This window comes from Lutra lutra, chromosome 14 (genome assembly GCF_902655055.1).
Source record: "Lutra lutra chromosome 14, mLutLut1.2, whole genome shotgun sequence".
NCBI lineage: Eukaryota > Metazoa > Chordata > Mammalia > Carnivora > Mustelidae > Lutra > Lutra lutra.
In genome coordinates, this window is record NC_062291.1 from 85959492 (window position 1) to 85978441 (window position 18950).

The 18950-nt window shown below is 53.0% G+C and overlaps 1 protein-coding gene across 5 annotated transcripts in view; it reads left to right on the forward strand.

The window, feature by feature from the left end:
* MGMT (O-6-methylguanine-DNA methyltransferase) overlaps window positions 1-18950 on the forward strand; it is a 278625-nt gene that overhangs the window by 70364 nt on the left and 189311 nt on the right. For 2 of the 5 annotated variants that reach the window (XM_047703160.1, XM_047703159.1), the window contains exon 2: window positions 9572-9785. The exons of the other annotated variants lie outside the window; for them this stretch is intronic. In XM_047703160.1, the coding sequence (XP_047559116.1) occupies window positions 9703-9785 (83 nt within the window). In that variant the 5' untranslated portion in view covers window positions 9572-9702. The remainder of the gene's footprint in view (window positions 1-9571; window positions 9786-18950) is intronic. 5 annotated transcript variants of the gene reach the window in all.

Sequence of the window (18950 nt, forward strand, 5' to 3'; positions counted from 1 at the left end):
CCCAGGTGGTGGGGGGACAAGTTTTCAGGCCATGAAATGCGCGTGCCTTGGTGCCTTGGGCTTCTGAGGCCCACATGCCGCACCGGACTCTTCTCCAGCTTCGACGTGTGGAGAGGCCTGCTCACCTGGCTCAGGTCGCGTCGGACGCACAAACGGCTTCGGGCAGAAGTGAACCCAACAGTGGCTGTCCCGTGTCTCTGTGATCCGCGGGGGTCTCCCAGCAGGGACAGAACCACCGTGGAGTGGCCTTCATGCCAACTCTCCCACGTTCTAGATTAATCGTTGGAGGGAGAGGTGGGCAGAAGGAAGAGAGAGTTTGCCAGAGATGCGGTTCATCTCCTCCGAGAGCCCTGCGGCCCTCTTCTGTTGGGGGCGTCTCTTCTGGCTCCTTGTCGACGGGGCCAAGCTGTGGCGGCAGCTCCTCTTCCTCTGCAGAGTCCTTTAGTCCTGCTGTTCCACGTCCGTGCTGATGGCTCGGGCCAGGTTTTCTCTAGTGTCACTGTTTGCCAAGAACCCTTGTCTGGGAGGCCTTTTCGTGCCACGTCTCTCTTTGGTCTTCTGTCTGATCCGCATACGTGCACTAGCAGGTCCTCTTCTAAATACCGGGGCGTGTGCGCTGGGAGACGCACCTGCAGGCACCCGGAGGACCGCGGCCCCGGGCTGGCATTCAGCCTTTGCCGTTCACTGGCCGAGCGCACGTGCCTGGCGGGGATTAGAGTTCTCCACGGTGATCATTCCTGCTGGAATCCATGTTACTCTTTTTTTTTTTTTTTTAAAGATTTTATTTATTTATTTGACAGAGAGAGATCACAAGTAGACGGAGAGGAAGGCAGAGAGAGAGAGAGAGGGAAGCAGGCTTCTTGCTGAGCAGAGAGCCCGATGTGGGGCTCAATCCCAGGACCCTGAGATCATGACCTGAGCCGAAGGCAGCGGCTTAACCCACTGAGCCACCCAGGCGCCCCTGGAATCCATGTTACTCTTAAAGCTGCTCTTTCTGTGCCTTCTGGAAAGCTGGCCTCCTGGACATCATGGGTCAGCACAGGTGAGACGTAGACGTGTCTCCGCAGCTCCCGTCACATGACGCTGGGACTCGAGCGCTCAGCACTTGGGGGACTTGGAGCTGGCGGGGCAGGCGTTCGGCTCCCACACAGAGGTCCGCACCCGGGGCTGCCGTCGCGTGGGGCTGGCGCACAGCTGGGTGGAGTGCGGGAAGCAGGCCTCGTTCTGAGGTGGCGGAATCAGGCGCGGCCACTGGGCAAGGGGTTCCCCGGGGGAGACCGTCTGCCTTCGAGCCAGTTCCCAGCTGGGTGTTTACAAAGGCAACAAGTGGGACACGAAGAAGTCTGCGGGTCCATCAGGATAGGAGAAAGCTGTGCGGCGGGCGGTTTTCTTTACCCCGCTCGTGTCCGGAGCAGAAAACGGTCTGTGGACCGTGTACTCGCGTGGGGCGCGTGCGTGTGTGCACCCGCGTACGCGTAAGTGGGTTCTGGAGGCTCCTGTTCTGCTTTAACATGGCTTCCTCTCGAAGTGCCCCTAGACGTAGGGGGAGATTGCTCTTCTGAATTACAAGATACCTCAGGTCTCCTCCTGCAAATAGTTTTTTTTTTTTTTTTTTCTTTCCTAAAAATCACCTGGAAAAGCACCTAGTTTCTGATCTTTATTTTACCCAGGTCAGGGCTGTGTTAGGAAGAGTGATTGTGTAAGTGAGCGCTGCTTTTATTAAAAAGAACTGGCCACTTATTTCCTTCAAAGTTCCCAGTGTGTTTAAATCTTCTCTAGGTAAACAACGTTTATTGAAAATAATATTTTGAGACTGACACCTTTCTCCCCACGAGTGGTGCTGGGAGCCTTCTGTTGTCTGCGGGTCCTGCCCGCAGCAACTCCAGGTGGCCGTGGGGCATGTGCGGAGCTGGGGCTTGGACAGGTGGAGCTGGGACCAGAGAGAGGGGCCAGGCTCACCCCCAGTGACCTGCCCTTTCCTCTGCGTTTCGGGAGGTGATAGTAGACACAGGGGTCCAGCCTTGACACCGTGCACTGATGGGGGAGGATCCTGGACACCGTGCACTGATAGGGGAGGGACCTGGCACTGTGCGGTGTGACGGCATTACTTGCTCGGACCAGTTAAACCTCACGTGTGCAGGTAGTCTTGTGGGAATGTTCTACCACTCCTGCTCTGCCTGGTCAGAAAAACAGGGAAGCTAGGTGGGGCTTTTTTGCTCCTGTGCCCATCCTGTCTTTCTCCGCTTGGCTCAGCAAGGTTCTGATGTTGGCTTCCATCAGTTTGCATATAGGCATAAAGTCCTTTTCAAGGAATTGAATAAATGCTATTTCCACCAAATAATAATAAAGGTTTCCCCAGGCAAATGGTTAGGATTCTGACGTATAGGCATTAATACATTCTGAATGTTTCTCTGTAGGTTACTCTGGGAATTTTCTAAACCCAGAGATGGGCAGAACTCTAAGGGACTTTGGGCAGCATCCAGGCTACCCCTGTTACTCTTCTAACCGAAATCCAGGAGTCAGATGCTATGCCTGGGCCACCGTGCTGCCTGGTGAGGGGACCACACCTGCTCTCGGGGGAGGACTTAGAGGCAGCCTGGCACCCAGCAGCCACTCTTCTTGGTGTGTGCTGTGCAAAGGAGCAAAGAACTTGTTTTGGAGCAGCTAGTATCTGGGAATGCCCTGCCCTTGGTGCTGGCAGTGGGATCCTGAGGTGCTCTCAGAGCTTTCTGAGGCTTTCGGGTCCCTCCTCCGGGTCTTGAGGGGGAGCTGCTGAGTGGTCGTAGCAATGCCAGGGCGGGCAGACAGCCACAGCGGGCAAATGCAGGAAGCAATGAGGCTGGTGAAGGGCTGGCCTGGGCGCAGTCAGAGCGCTTGTGTGGGGCCGCAGGGGTCCCCCCGAGAACACACAGTGCTGCCAGGGGGCAGGGCAGCGACAGAAGTGGTGTCTCCATGCAGGTGCCATAGAAGGCTGTGTGGCCAAGTATGTTGCTACCCCTTATATTTGCCAGAACGGTTCTGTTTTAAAAAAAGAGGAAACTGTCGCTGGTTTACTTTTTATTAGGATTCCTTTATTAAATTGGCAAAACCTGTTGAAAAAATAAATGTGTGTTTATCATGTCAGCATGCGGACGTCTGAGTGTCCTCTGTCTGGTTGCTGCTGGTGTCTCTTGCCCGTCTCGTTCAGTTCTTCCCCAGCCCTCCTTCCCTCCATCAGCCCGGCTCCGGGGATCCCTTCGTGGGGTGCAAGGTTTTTACTACCCAACAGATGATAAGCTGTTGATCTAGCACTGTCCACTGTAGAGTGCTTTCTGGAGAGAAAGTGGATGACTTTATAGTTGTGTTTTTAGCCCTAATATCTGACGGCCAAAAGCATGTTCAGGATACCTGGAATTCCTGAATTTAAAATAGAAGCAATAACATCTCCTGAAGTGGGGGTCACCTTTTGCATTTATTATTATGAAACCATTTAAGTGACTTCAGCAGAAGACATGTTAACAGTTTTTTTCACTTTTTACTTTTTGACAAATGAGGTCTAAGGAAATTAGTTTGCTTGCGTGAAAAGTTATGTGTTTGCAAACTTGAACCATTTTGCTGGTTAAGCAGTCTAGAGACGATAACTTTTTTGTCAAAGTATGACTTTGGTGTTGTGTTAAAAAGACTGACGGCTGCTGCCAGAAGCCCCTAGGAGAGGTCCGTTTTGAAGGACGGTTGCTCACTTCAGCCTAAAGCGCTATGGGGATCGTTGGAATTGACAGAACTAAAATATGTGTGATCTTCTTTTTAAAATCTATTTTCAGTTTATTTCCCTGACACGCAGCAGCAGAGGTATAAACTAGAGAGGAATTGTCATTTTGTCCAGATGTGAAGCAGGGCTGGGCGGGCGGGTGGTGTCAGCGGGCGGCTCGCCTCCGAGGACGGTGGAGTCACGGGCCCCAGCTGGGGAAGGGGAGGAAGTCCCCTTTTGTGCCTGTGTCACCATCAGTGGGTTTTGACCCAAATGCTCCCTTCTGGGGTGAAGGAGTCGGTGAAGTGCACAGTCTGACGCACCTTGGCGGCGTCTGGCCTGGGGGCGTGAGGGCGCTTGCGGTGCTCCCTCCGCTCCCGAAGGGCTTCCAGACCGGGACTCCGTGCGTCCGTCTCCTCTGACCCCAGGCTGGGCACGTGCTGTTCTGCCTTCTGTCCTTGTAACCGCACAGCACTCAGTACCCAGAGCTGCTTGCTTTCCCCGGCCCAGAGCCACGTGTCTGGAGACCTTGTTCCCCCGATGGACGGCCAGTGAAGCTGCCTGGGCCGGGAGGGCAGGCGGGCTGCAGGGCTCCCTCGGGCCATGGGGTGGGGGCTCCTCCTCGGGAGCAGGGGGGCTGCAGACCCAGCATGGCCACATTGTGCTGAGAAGGTGGGGGACTTTGAAGAAGTGTCAAGTTTTCTGCAACTGGGGGTACACATTGATTAAAAACAGGACTCCGGCCCACAGAAACAGCCGAATGAGGCCGAGAAATGAGGGTGTTGAAAGGGTGCTGGGTCAGCCATCCAGCACGTGTCTGGTCATGGTCCTCTGTGATGGCCCTGGACTCAGAGAAGGTGGAGGAGGCTTACAGGTAAGGGCGGAAGGATGCATGAGGGTGGCTGCAGCCCAGAGGGAAGGGAGGCCCCGGGCCCCTGCTGCTGCTTCGAGAGCCCTCATGCTGGCAATTCAAGTGCAAACCAGATCCACCTAGAACTTTTTGACTTCTGCACATTTTCTAGCACCTCTATGAAGTTGTGAGGTACTCTGCCCTGGAACTGGTGCTTCTCTTTCCATCTTTAATGGGCTGACATTGGGTGCAGAGATCAAAAAACCAAAATACCAGATGAGGCCCAGAACACCTGTCACCGGTGTATTAATGTGCCTTAGAGGACCCGGAGGGAGCTCTGCCCCTGCCTGCCTGCAAGCCCAGCCTGTGCGCCTCCCGGGAGCCCTCCGTCGGTCTGTCCGTCCCGAGGAGGAGCTGCTCTCTGAGCCACAGAGCACGGGCAGCCCACGTGCTCTCAGCCCTGGCTTGGAGTCCGGGCCCTTTGTTGAAGTGGTGCTTCTAGTTCTGTCGGGGAGGGGGTGGTTATTCTGTTTTACGTCATGAAGTCAGGATAAGGAGAAACAAGGAGCAACTTCTTTTGTATCAAGAAGTTGCCAAGTGCTTGAAGGTCCTCTCAGTGGGTCAGGAGCGAAAGGCCAGTGTGTGGACAGTGGAGCCACACACTAATCAGCGTGGTGCGTGTCCGGGGGCAGCTCCTGGAGGACGAGTGGGTTCCCCCTGCAAGGAGTGGGCCTTGGCCATGGGACTCGCCGTGCCCTGGGCTGCTGGCCACGTAAGCTTTGCGAGGGCTTTGGGCGGGCTTCCCCACCCCCTCACCAAGAAGCAGGTTTGTGCCTGGTGGTCCTCCTCTCCGGGGTGGGTTTGGCTGCAGGATACAGGCCCACACCCTCCAGGAGCTTGGGGCCCGGCTCGGCCACCCAGCGGTGATGGTGGGACCAGTGTTGCTGTAAGACCCCCAGGTGTGGCCTCGCTCACCGCCCCTGCCCCCTCTGTGTGCTGTGCTCGCTGGTGTGCAGGGGCCCCCCGAGCCCACAGGTTCCCGTAGGTAGAGCCTGTGAGGAAGGCAGCGCAGTCCCTTGCACAGGGGAGAGGTGAGGGGTGGGAGAACCAGGGTGCGCCCTCCTGTGCCCGCTGGGGGCTCATCCCCATGAGTGTCGGGGGCTGTGGCTGCGCGCTGCCAGGGAGCTTGACCCACACTACCTCCCCGAGGCAGTTTCCTCCTTGTGGAGAGCTCGGAGTCCTCAGCAAGCCTCCTGGTTAGTTGGGAGAGGCATGGCCCCCAGTGGGTGCACTGCCTTGGCCGTGACCCCCGGCACTCGGGGGCTGCCGGTGGAGGGCGAGGGGCTCGCTGCTGCCTTCCAGGGGAGGACGCAGGGTGGATGCACAAACCGGAAGGCCTCGTAGTCTCCCAGAAAACTACGCTTTCAGCTTTTCCGCACGTATAGAACCTCTTAGCGCTTTCCCTAGCTTTTTCATTAATGTATGTAAAAATATTAAAAGCCCTTGTATATTACATTAAAAAGTATGTCAGCTGCTCTGCTTTTTTCTATTTATTAAAACTTTTCAAGCAGTAAAAACATTTTACTTGTTAATGAGGGAAAGTGGGAAAATTAATGACATAGAGCTCGGATCCACCAAGATGTCTCGTCCTAACCATGCGCAGCCAGCTCGCTCCCCACCGCATGCAGTTTAATTTCCGTGACAGGGTTCAGTAAGCAAATGCAAATAGACTTAATGATTTGCATCAGTAGATCATTTCTCAGTTTAATATCCTCTGATATTTTGGGTCAAGGACTCTTTCTTTGGGAGGCTGGTACAATTTCTGGAGCTAAAATTATTAATATTAGCAATAATACATTATATTCAAGTGAATGGAGATAAATGTAACATTTTCACAAAGTCAGATTTGCACGTTTCTCTGTTCGCTGTGGTTAAAGGAAGCTACCTACGGAGGTGGACTGACGGACAGGCCATCTCCCAGCTGGGGGGCGCTTGTCGTCTGGTTCACCTGGTGCGGGGAAGCTGTGGGCCCACGGGGCACACAGCACGTTTCAGTTCAGTCCGTTCAACAAAGAAATGGAATCGGAGGTCTGTTCAGCAAACGCTCGTTGTGCATTTCTGTGCCGGGCCTGCAGTGGATTGGTGCTAGAATGATAAAGACGTGAACCTGTCCTCAAGGAGCTTTGTCGGGGAAGACCGTGTCGTAAACAATCACACATGTGGCACGGGGGACAGATACAAAAGGCACAAAGGAAGGAATGGGAGCTCAGGGACCAGAGCACTAAGGGAGGTTTCATGGGGAGGGGCAGCAGCGGATCTCCTTGTTGGTTCGCACCAAGGGCCTCCCCGCTTCCTTTCCCTGCCCCCCCCCCCCCCGAATGTCAGCTGCGGGCTCACCCAGTCTTGCTGCACAGAGGCGCTGGGGGCAGTCTCCCGCCCACTGGCTTGCTCCTGGGAAAGACCTATCCTCCGTGATGGAAAGTACACAGTATACAGAAGACCACTCCGCCCCCCACACTGTAGCCGCGTGCAGGTGCACATGGGATCCTAGGAGCTGGAGCAGCAGGGTTCTTGAGGGGAGCTGGGATGCTGGAGGCCACATGGGTGGGTGGAGCCAGGTCCTTGATGCCCCGCCCACCTTGTCTGAGCACCTGTGACCTGACCTGTGCGTGCATTGCGCAAGCAAAGAGCTTGTCACGATTTCGTCTGTGAAGTTCCTGTTTTAGCCAATAGTACGCAGTACAGTTCTTCCCAGGTTTTCATCCATGTTTGAATCCGTTCTGTATTCTGCCTCAGCCCTAACATTGCACCGTGAGCATTTTTTAAAAATCTCTTTTTTACGGGCGCCTGGGTAGCTCAGCGGGTTGAGCCTCTACCTTAGGCTCAGGTCCTGATCTCCAGGTCCTGGGATCGAGCCCCGCATTGGGCTCTCTGCTCAGCGGGAAGCCTGCTTCCCCCTCTCCCTGTGCCTGCCTCTCTGCCTACTTGTGATCTCTCTGTCAAATAAATTAATAAAATCTTTAAAAAAAATAAAATGAAATGTTTTGTTTTTTTTTTAATGTTTTTAAAAAATCTCTTTAAAGTCTCTCAGTTACATTCTTTTTCAGGGCTGTGTGGGATGGCTGTGCTGTAATCCTAATGGCTTCTGCTCTGGTGAGCTGTTTGCCAGGACTGGGTCAGTGTACCTGTCCTCGAGGAGGGGCCTGTGAACTGGGTCTGTGCTCCCTTAACAAGCTCCTCTTCCGGTCTCACCTCTGGCCTTTGCCTCGCAAGGCCACTGTAGCGTCATTTCTGGTCCCGTGTGGGATCCCCTCATTCCCAGAACAGACCAGGCTACGCTCTTGTTAGGGTGAGAAGGTGCCAGCTCTGATCTCTGGCCCCACAGTCCACCCCGGGGTCCCTTGAACCAGAGGCTGGCCACGCTGGCTGCACTTCCCGGGACTTGCACTGGGTAAGCCAGTGGGTGTCCCTGGCGCTGTACCCCCAGGTTTCGGGTTTTAGCTCTTCCACTTTACAGCTGTGATTAGGCAAATCACTGTAATGGCTCCGTGCCTCCGTTTCCCCAGATACCAGATGGGATCTAATGGCATCTACCACATGTGGCTGTTGGAGACTTCAATGAGCTGATACATAGGAAACTATTAGAACCCTGCCCTTCGGGTAGTGAGCACGGACATGTCGGCATCCTTACCGACATAGGCCTCTGGCTTCCTCGCCTCTGGGCGCTCGCACCTTCACCTCCTCCACTGGAGGGTTCCTCCCGCCCCTCCTTTCACCTGACCTACTCTCGCCTAGATACCCCCTCTGAGGGAGGACTTTCTGGGGCTCCCTAGCCAGGCTTGGGGCAGGACCCCCTTGCTGAGCTGCTCAGGCTTTGGGCTTACTCTGCTACCCTGTGGCTGTGTCTTCCAGACTCTGAGTTCCTGGAGGGTGAGGACCGCATCTGTCCCGCTTCCTAACTCCAGGTCCCCTGCTCAGCACACAGGCCACTTTAGGCCTCTTTCTCCAGAGCTGGGTCCTCTCTAGCGTGGGCTTCGGGGATTCGAATCTCCGTGCTCTTCCCAGGGAGTGCCATCGCTCTAGAGGTCCGAGGTGGGCAGTGTCGAGTTCTTGCTTTCCTGAGGCAGTCACCAGGGTCATCATCCTTTGCTCATAGGTTTGTCCCTCCCTTGGGTGCCCCTCAAGCACGTGGGGAAGCGTGCCCAGGATCAGGGAAGCCTGCGTGGTTAGCTGGACCTTCTCGACATGGGCAGCGTCCAGGGAGCCGCTGAGGGGGCGTCTGTGGGAGCTCCCCCCCCCCCCCAGCCGTCATCGGCGGTCAAAACGCCGGCTGGCAAGTGTGCTTCTGTTCCCTTCCGACTGGGCGGAGTCCGCGCTGTGCCGAGCCTGCCTCAGGGTGCGATGAGCGTGCAGGATTTCGTCCTCGCGCTGATCTTCTCCGGGTTCACCTTGTCGGAGACCGTGCAGCAGCCTCGTGCCTTTGCTGGTCTCCGTGCGCGGCCCGGCAGGCGCCTGTGTCAGCGTGTCCTCCCCACGGTGCTCAGGTCACGTGGCCATGCTAGGCGATGGGGCCTTCGAGGAGGTCCGTGGGGGACGTTGTGCTCCCTGACCAGGGCCTTCCTCATTGTGACTGGGGTCCCTATAAGAAGGGGACATGGGATACAGGCGCAGCAGGAGGAGCCCGTGAGGGTGCAGGGAGAAGGTCAGTCGACCCTCTAGACCCCACGGCCCTCGGCCCTGGCCTCTCTGTGTAGCTCCTGGTCTGTGGGGGTTCTGGCGCCCCGGCAAGCTAACAGCAGCCACGGACAGCTGCTGCGGCCCTGATTGTGGGCCTCACCTCAGCTCTCCTTGCTGCGGGGTGTGATGGTGGGCAGAGTCTGAGTGTGGAGGGCGGAGCCCAGCACATGGGAGTTGGGGAAGATGATTCAAGTGGCATTTATTCTCCTTTGCAAAAAAGCGAAGTTTGAGAAGGCCTCTTTTTTACATTTTTTTAGAGCAGCAAATTGAGGGAAGGTACGGGCTTTTATGACCCCCTCCCGTGCACAGCTCCCCCGAGCACACACTGAGTGGTACTGCTGCGGCCGTCGAGGAGCCCACACTGACCTGTCCTCCTTACGCAAAGCGCATGGTTTACCTCATGCTTGGGTCCTGGGGAAGGCATCCGTTTCTCAAATCACATTCAGCTGTGAATCTGAAACGCTGGCTCTGGTGAGTAATGTTTGTCCCGAATCGTGTTTGCTTTGCATCATAACATTTCTGTGCCTTTGTGGCAGTGAAGCTGGCTCTCCGTCTCGTTCCGCGGACTGGATTTGGAAGGTCCCTGAACCAGCCCTTCCTTGAATGGAGCCTGATGACGTCTTGTGTCTCAGGCTTCTTCGAAACATGTGAGTGACTCTGCTTCCTTTTCAAACCAGCTTGGTTGTTTTGTTTTTCTTTTTCTGGTCTTAGTGTCCTGTGGTCTCCGTGTTGCCTCTGCCTTACCTGTCCCTGTTACTCTGTGGCTCCTGGGGCCGAGGGCAATGGCTTTCCTCCGTTTGTCCTGCTCCAGTGTCAGAAAGCGGCTCTGATGAGCAAGCTGGTGGGCATGACGGGACGGGCTGTCAGGTGCAGAACGGATGCATTGTACCTTCTTTTCTCCGAGGAACATCTTGTACCCCAGTCTCCTCGTTGAAGCTTCTGGGGCTCTCTGTGTGACATCCTCTCACCTTTCCCTAGAGGTTTAGCTGTTCTGGGTCTCTGTGTGAGTGCCTGGGTCATCGCGTTGAATTTTGATTATATCTTTAGGATCTTGGACATTAATGTTTATGTTGCTGTGTAGATTTCTTCCCTGGTAGAAATAAGTTGTAATTTGCCTTTAATACTGCCTTCTATTCTTGAGAACTGCACACAGACGAACTCACTAATGAGTTCAGTAAATGTTAAATAATTAGGTAATTGGTGTTTCCAACAGATTATGCAGAAGTCTTTGAATTTTTATATAGGTGTTTACAGAGTATTTTAGTGATAATGGGGAAGTTAGCTACCGTTTTTTAGAAGGAATAGGAATTCATTATTTTTTTTCCCAATTACAATAATGAGATATAAGCCCCTGTAACTTGAAAATTCTGTCTACGACACATTTCCAGGAGTGAACCTTACATAATTTGAAGAGTGAAGGATGCTTGGGTTTGTTCTCAATTTTTCTAGAACTGAAGTAAATTATATGTAATCAAAAAGCTCTTACAGTATTAATCCACAAATATAAAATCACGTTTGGAGATGGATGGGTGTCATCCCAGTTCACTATGAAACAAAGGATGTTCTCTCCTAGGTGTGTTCCCCCTCCTGCTGGAAGGTGTTCTTGACCTTCCCTTTGTACCTTCTCCAGGGAGGGGGTGTCCCCTTTCAGAGGTTCATGGCAGGGACACTCCCACCTCCCTCCTGTGTCCAGGATTGAGCCTGGGGGTAGAAGGGTCTTCGGGATGCAAGCTTGGGGTCTTTGTAAAATCGGAAGCTTGTGCATTGTTGATAAATGGCCACATACAGGTGCATGACACCTTGACTAACAGCTGTGATGAAATTGAAGGTGGTCTTTCCTAGGAAATCCTTATTGAAAAACTGCCCATTTTGAGCAAGTGTAATTGTACAATGAGCCCTCTAAGCTTGGTGAAAACATTACAGAATGCAAATGGAAGGTTTGTGGCTGTTTTTCCTTCCTGGATTTGTTACCTTTGCAGCTGTGAAGAGCATCAGTATGTCACGGCCTTTCCCCGGGATTTTTGTGTCCTGCACATTGTAAGGAGTGTGTCCCTGAACCTCTGTTGGCTTCTGTCTTCCTGACCTCCTCGACCCTGCCGCATGGGGTGGGGGCTGGGGGGACTCCATTTTCCTCTGAGTTCACTAATTTCCCCATTCTCCTCCTTTAAGTGGAAGCTGTGAGGTTCTCTGTCCTTACTCTCCTTTCTGAGATTGGAAATTGTGTCACCGTTCTCTCGTAACATCGTGAACTCCCTGTGCAAATCTCCTGCGTCTTTCTGTGATTGCCACCCGCCGCCGCTCCCCGTGCCGCTGCACCCTGTGCCGCCGCTCTCCACCCGGCCTCCCAGCCTTCGTCTCTCTCTCGGTGAAAATACCGTTGATCTGGAGTCTCTCTCAAAGTGTGTCAGATCCTTTTTACTGTTTCTTTTTTCCCTTCAACTTTCTCTTATTTTCCCATTTCAGTCTTGGATACCCTTCTGATGAGCCCCGCGCCTACTGCGGTCCGTTCTGCTCTGCTCTGGGGCGGCCTGTGCGCGAGCCAGACCCTGGTGGCAGCGTGACCCGCTCTCCTGCTTGGTGCTCAGGATTCCAGTGAGCAGGGTTTGGCCTTCTCAGGGTTTTGTACGGCAGTGAGGTGGTCACCCAGTTCTCTGGGAATACTCGACTTGCCAGGGCCCACGTGCAGGCATCTTCCTCTACCCTCCAGCCTTAGCCTGCTGGTTTCTCGAAATCTCCAGCCCTTTGTGCGTGAACGACGTCTTTGATAACGAGGATGAATGAGATCCTACGGCATGTTGCATGGACCTGGACCATGTATTTACCTGTATACTGTATTTCCAGTATTTATTCAGAATGACTTTTCTCAAATATTTAACAAGAATTAATAATTGAATGTACTCTTGGCTTCTTACCTCACCCTGGGATCTCATAAGATCTTTGAAGCTGAAACTAGTTTGGGCCCTTAAGGGGTTTATAGAAATTAGGTATGTCTGAGTATGGAAATGGTTGGCATGGTGAAAAAAAATTGAGTCCTTAAGTAATTTGCTATTCCCAGTGATAATTAGAAGAAACCCCGTCCTAGCTCCATTTTCCAATCTTTTTTCTTTTTTTTTTTTTCTCACTATTTTAGGGGAGAGTTCTTGAGGTATTAGCAGCTTTTTTTTTTTTTTTTCCAGTGGATCCTCAACGTAAGTGGCTTTGGTGTATTGTGTTGACTTGATGGGTTATTGTCAAATTCTATGAGCTGAATGTGGGTTATAGGGCGTGTTGTGCAACGTATCACCTTAGTCATCAGGAATATTCCAGAAAACTGAGTCAGAATAAATTCTTCTTAATTTATGATGGAAATTAGCAATTTTATTAGGTCCTTTAAAAAGTTTGTAGTTTTTTGGGGCGCCTCGGTGGCTCAGTGGGTTAAAGCCTCTGCCTTCGGCCCAGGTCATGATCCCAGGGTCCTGGGATCAAGCCCCACATCGGGCTCTCTGCTCAGCGGGGGGCCTGCTTCCTCCTCTCTCTCTCTCTGCCTGCCTCTCTGCCTACTTGTGATCTCTGTCTGTCAAATAAATAAATAAAATCTTTAAAAAAAATAAATAAAAATAAAAAGTTTGTAGTTTTGAAAAAAACTTAAAAAGAATATATACATCTTTGTTCTCAAAGGTCTGCAGACTGCCCTTAATTTGTCTTGTGAAAGAACGCAGGTTTTAGTGGAATGTTTATGCTGCGGGAGTGGACCCGCGCAGGTGCCGTTCCTGGGGTCGCCCGCACGGAAGGCTGACGCGCTCCAAGATTTACGGTGCACCACCTTGGCCATCATTCCCCTAAGTATTAATTTTAACTCCACTAATAAGAAACTGAACAAAAGTGGAATTATGAGTTCAGTAGTATTCTATGAAAGGTCAGTTGTTAAAAAGGCAGAGTCTGACATTCTGTGAGAAAGGTGCCTTCATTAATCATCCTGATAGGAGAACATGGGGCACTCTTGGCCAATCCCAGCGAACCTTGCAGCATGCAGTTTCGGGGCTGGATGTGCACATCTCTGTACAAGGATTACTTAAGCACATATTGAGATAATGTAAGGAATTTATCTCTACAATTTGAAGATGTGTGTATAGTATGAAAAAAAAAACCTTACAAAGTATGCTTCACTGTTTTGAAAAAGAAAAAAACAGCAGTTAATTTTAGGGGCCTGTTGTGATGGAAGCACGTTCTGGCCACAGCTGGTCACACTCCAGGTAGCTTTGCTGGATCTCGGGGGTGACGGCGCATCTCCTACATCCGTCCTCCACAAATGCAGATAGGGCTCTTTGAGTCTCCTTCACTTTCTGTGTTAATGGATCAACTTTCTACACTTTGACCCTGTTGTGTGAACCAATTCTAGCCTATCCCAGCTGTTTTTACTGCAGCAGAGGGCCTACTGTGTGCACAGAATTTAGATCTCACATTGCATTAGTATTTTGTGTGTCCTGCTGATTTCATGCTGAAGTTCAGTACAAATCTATGAATTTTTAAGCAGTTAACCGGAGACACCTCCGTTGAACATCTTTTACCGCGGCCTCCTGACCAGTCTTCATTCAGCTGTTGAAGCACAGTATTGTTAGTGCAGAAGCTGCTCCTGGAGTCCCTTTGTGCTGCTGCTACTGAGTTTCCTTGGGAAGGGAACTAAAAATGAGATCGCCAAGAATACTCAGTATTTCTCCTTAAACAGGTATTTTCGGACTTTTTTTTTTCCTGAAGCCGATTTGCGTAAATAGGATGTGGCTTTTCTTGTTCTGTTCAGTCAAGTTGTGTTACGGGGGTGGGGGCGTTAGGAACACGCTGCGTTACGGGGGCGGTGATAGGAACGCGCTGCGCTACGGGGTGGGGGCGATAGGAACGCGCTGTGGTTTCCTCCTTGTGCAGGAGGTTCTCTCCGAGGAGGAGGCAGCCAGGGAAGTTGTCCTTCATTTTCCGAGATTCAGGCGTCTGTCTCTGCCGTCCTCCTGCTGCCTCTCCCTCTCACCTCCTTCCATCCCCCCTGCCTCGCTGGGATGTTAATTCCTCCTTTACTGTAGAAGCAGTAGGTGGAGGCTGGACTGGGAGAATAGTGACTATCCCAGGTGTGGGACATTTCCTTTGGAATCCCCGCTCAGTGTGGAGAGCACTGGGCTGGTCAGGGCAGGATTGGGGGACAAAGGCCAGGAAGGAGGTTGCTGTGACCTTGGCTTGGCTGAGCCCAGCAGGCCCCGTTCTGCGGCAGGAGGCCTAGGATGAGGGAGTAGTGGGTGCTCAGATATCACCGGTCCTACGCCCGCCCCAGTGCTTCACCCTCAGGTGTGCTCACAACTGCTTCTGCAAGTGCAAAAGCTTCAAGAACTTAGGCAGCTGGCACAGCGTCCCTTGTTGCCACCATCTGACGTTTTATCAATGCGGATGTGAAGTTCATAGCTTGTCTGTCACGTGATGGCAGGAGTCCCTCTTGCCTTGGAGGATGGTGAGTCTCCTCTCCAGCCTAGAACCATGCACAGGGAAGGTTTGGTTCAGTTTTACGAAGACAGAGTTTGTCGGGTTCCACAGACAGCAGAAACTGCCGCGTCTGCAGTGCTGCGGTTTTGTCTCTTGTTGTGATGTTTGCTTAATGGCCCTTCGTGCTACATTGACCAGGTCCACGGGCTGCGCAACGTAAGTGATTACATTTGCTTATGATTAAAAACTTCCTGCATTAGAAATGCAGCATCCAGGACTGGTAAATGGTTTGTTGTTGAAACTTTATACTTCATTAGGCACGTCGTCAACTAAGAGTTGTCTAAGAGTTAGGGACACTTGTAATGAGCTGTGTAATAGAGACCCGCCAACAGAGTAGAGACCAAGTCTTCTTGGAGCAGCTCAGCATGCAGATAAAAGGCTACCCAACACGCCAGTGCGCCCTGCTGCGGGCTCAGGCGCGCGCGTTCTGACTTGGAACGGCGTGGGCGAATAGTGTTTTATTACTGGAGCAAGACTTGTTGTAAAAAATTATATACCATTCATGACCAAAATCCTTCAAAACGTTCTGTGACCATTCCCCTCTGAACCCTGTAGCTTAAGTCTTAAGCATCTCTCGGGTCTCTCGATATAGCATAAAAAAAAATTCCGTTCGGAGTTGTGTGTTTGGGCTTGCCCCTGCAGCCCTCCCGGGCCGCCCCACCCCTCGTTCCTCTGGCTTTTCCCCGGTATGTGACAACCGCGGGAGCCCTTGGTCCTGACATCCTGTGTACGGTACTGTGAGCGCTTATGTGCCTTATTATCCGAAGACATCTAGCAAAAAGTTAGTCCTGGGACGACTGCGTTAAATGTGAGGGGCACCTTCACGGCAGACGTAAAATCCATAGTCTCAAAGGCCGTTGCTCTGTGGGTCAGACAGCTGTGTCCGCTCCTCCTTGGACAGCGGTAGGAGCACCTTGGTTTGCCTGTTATGGGTCAGGTTTGCTCCGTGACCCTTACTTGCTGCTGACGGTGACTCTGGGGTGGGGGGTAACCCTAGAAACCAGACCAGCCCGGTCCTAACTCTGCCATTTCCTAGCTGTGTGACCTATGCCTCTTCCCCTAGGTCACTTTGTAAAAATGGAGTTAATCCCAGTGCCACAGTATTTCGGGAGGAGTGAGAACACAGACTCCCACTTAAAGGTATGCTTGGTACATGAAGGCCCTAAGTCGTTCTGTGCGTGTCTACTGTGGAATACGTGGTTCGAGGCACCTGGCGTCTGGTTTCTAAGGACAGTCAGGGCATACGGCCGGCTTGTTGGGTTTGCGATGACCTTCGCAGGTCCTGGGGGTGAGGGCCGGATCTTGTTAGTGTGCAGAGGCCGTCCCTTCCGTGTGCCTGGGAGCTGTGGCTCTCCATGGCAGGCATTGTGACCTCACGTACCACTTTCCCTCCCCCGTACCCCTACCCTGTAGGTCTTCACCTCGTGAGCTATTCAAACTTTGAGACCATTTTTTTCTTGTAGAAATTAAAAATTGGAAGAACAGAATTGGATGCTGTGTGAAGGTGCAGAATTCCTCTCACCCCATCTTTGTCTTCCCACTTGCGGGCAAGGTCAGGTGATGGGTCGTGCTGGTTGAGAGAGAGTAGTTCTGTCATTCATGGGTTGCTAATTTTTGGAGCACTGCAATACAATTAAATATACTTAACCTTAAAATTACCCTGAACGTGCCTGAGTCTTTGATTCACAAGCCCCTTCTGGTTCTTAACACGGCCTCCGTTTGATCGTTATAAGGATGAATCATCCTTGTGCTGGTGGGAATGGACTGTTTCAGCGGTTTAAATGCCCAGTAATTGAGAACTTTCCCCTCTGCTCTGTGTGCAGTGCGGCTGACGGAAGGTGAAATCTTGACCCTTCGTCTGTCTGTGCTGTGCCTGTCGCCATCTGTGTCAGAAGAAGGTCAGCCCGCGGAGATGGGGGACTGGGCCAGCTGAAGCCTCAGGAGGCCTTTGGAGGTGTGGTGTGCGGACCTGGCCATAGACAGGGCACCGCTGACCCTCCCTGGTACCTGTCATATTCCCCAGAGCTGGTTTCTCCTCTTCCTGTCCTCCCCATCTCTCTGGCTGTGTCTCCTCCATCTCCTTTCCTTGCCCTGACTTGACTTCTCCATTCACACCCTATTTCTGAGAAGCCTGCCTTACTGGCTCTGTGCTCTGTCGTGGGCAGATCCAGAGCTGAGGTGGTGACAACCACCCCATCGGTGACTCTTCTGCTATGCACCCTTCCCTTGGGTCTCTTCCTCAGGTGCAGGGCTGGAGGCCGTGACCCAAAATGGGCTTCCATGGCTCTGAGGCTTTCCCTGTCTTCCCCCATCAGATGAATGCTTTCTGGTTGAGGTGGGGAGAGGGAAGGCCCTTACAAAGAGCCTTTTTCCTGTCCTTCCATGTTACCAAGAGAAAGGCAGCTCCTGGATAGGGTCCTGTCGGTAAAGAGGCCCAAGGGGCGGACAGGGCCACGTGGAAGCCTGGCTCGTGTCAGTGACCTTCGGCTGGACCCTGTGTGAGAGCAGAATCTCAGAGCCGTGTCATTGCTGGGAACCCAGTCTGCGAGGTGGGGGTGATCTCCTTGTAGGTGGAATTGGGAGAATTATAGGTGCCCTGAGCTCCCGACAGGTAAGCCAGTGGTGAAAGGAAAGCCACAGTCTTCCCTCTGAACTGATCTATGAGGCCACGAAAGCATCACTTTGAATCGTATGTGGTGGGTGTTTTAGGACAATGTGACACTGGTGTGCGGACCTCCCAGCCTCTGATCCGCGTCGCAGCACATCTTGTCGAATGATGGACGTGCTCCTGCGTGTTTCAGCCGTCCGTGTGTGGCTGAAAGGAAATCATATATTGAAGATAGAAAATACCGTTAGTTAGAAGTTATTATGCTCAGCTGTAATTTCTGGTCCTTTGGATATGGTAGATCTCTTCCTAATTACAGCCTGTGACACAGCTGTGTCAGACACCGAGTGTAACCCGTAGTCTGTGTCCTCCCCTCATCTGTCCCTCTACCTGGTCAGAGCCCGGAGACTACTCCTGTGGTGTGGTGGAGGCGGCCACTCCTGTGAGTGCCCCCTTCCCAGGGCATCGGGGGTTCTAAGAGGACATCTGGAAGTCCTCCGATGACTGTTATGTGAAGTAGTTCATTTCGGGGTGTGGAGCACTGAACCGCCCGTCCCCAGTCCTTGCACCTGCCGGTCCCTGGAGCGCCTGCTGGCCTCGTGCTGAGCTCAGACCCTGGTGTATGGAAGTTTGTGGGGCCCTGCCAGGGAGAGGGTCCCTGAATGTGCCTCAAAGGGCAGGACTGCAGGTCTGTGTTCTGTCATAGATGACCCTTTGCAGACCCTCTTTAAAGGCCTGGCTCTGCTGCTTCTCTGGTTCCTCCTGCTGACAGGCTCCCCAAAGACCCATTCGTTCACACTCAGCCTGGCCTGTCCCCCAACAGCAGTCAGATGCCCATTTGAGCAGCTCTCCGGGGCTGGGGGTGGGGCTGGGATACAGACCCCCACCCCAGCTCTGCCTACCCTCGCAGAGGTGTGGGGGCAACTGCGTGCTCGGGAGGCCCGACCCCTGTTCAGTTAGCGCCGGACCTGTAGGTGGAGAACGGCCTCCTGGCAGAGGGTAAATGGGCAGCAGAGGTGGGGGGTCTGAGTCCTTGTTCACCCAGACCTTTGATGGTTACACACACACAGAGTGGTTGCAGTAGTTCTTGAATTAGGAACTAACCTGCCTTTCAGACTGTGCCGTCATGGGCACCAGTGGGTGCACCCAGCCCTGGTGCCTCGGGGCCTTCTCCTGGCTTCCTGCGCCCTTTCTAGAGGCTCCTACCCAGCGGCGGCCGTGTCCTGCCTTCCTGCTCCAGCCTTACTCTGGACGGGGTGGGTGTTGCCCACACAGCCAGCCACGGTGACCCCTCCCCTTCCCGTACACCCCGTCTGCACTGTGGTCGACTCCCTTCTGCTTTGGGGGTCCCGAGAGTGCCTTGCCCTGAGTGAGTCACCAGGAAGATTCACAGGAGTCCACGTAGGGTCGTGCCCCTGACCGGCTGCTGGGGAGGAAGGACACGGAGTCAGAACAAGGGAAGAGATGCGCAGGCGAGGTCTGGAGGACCCCAGCACACGCGTCCAGGAGGTCTCTGCTCGAGGGACGTC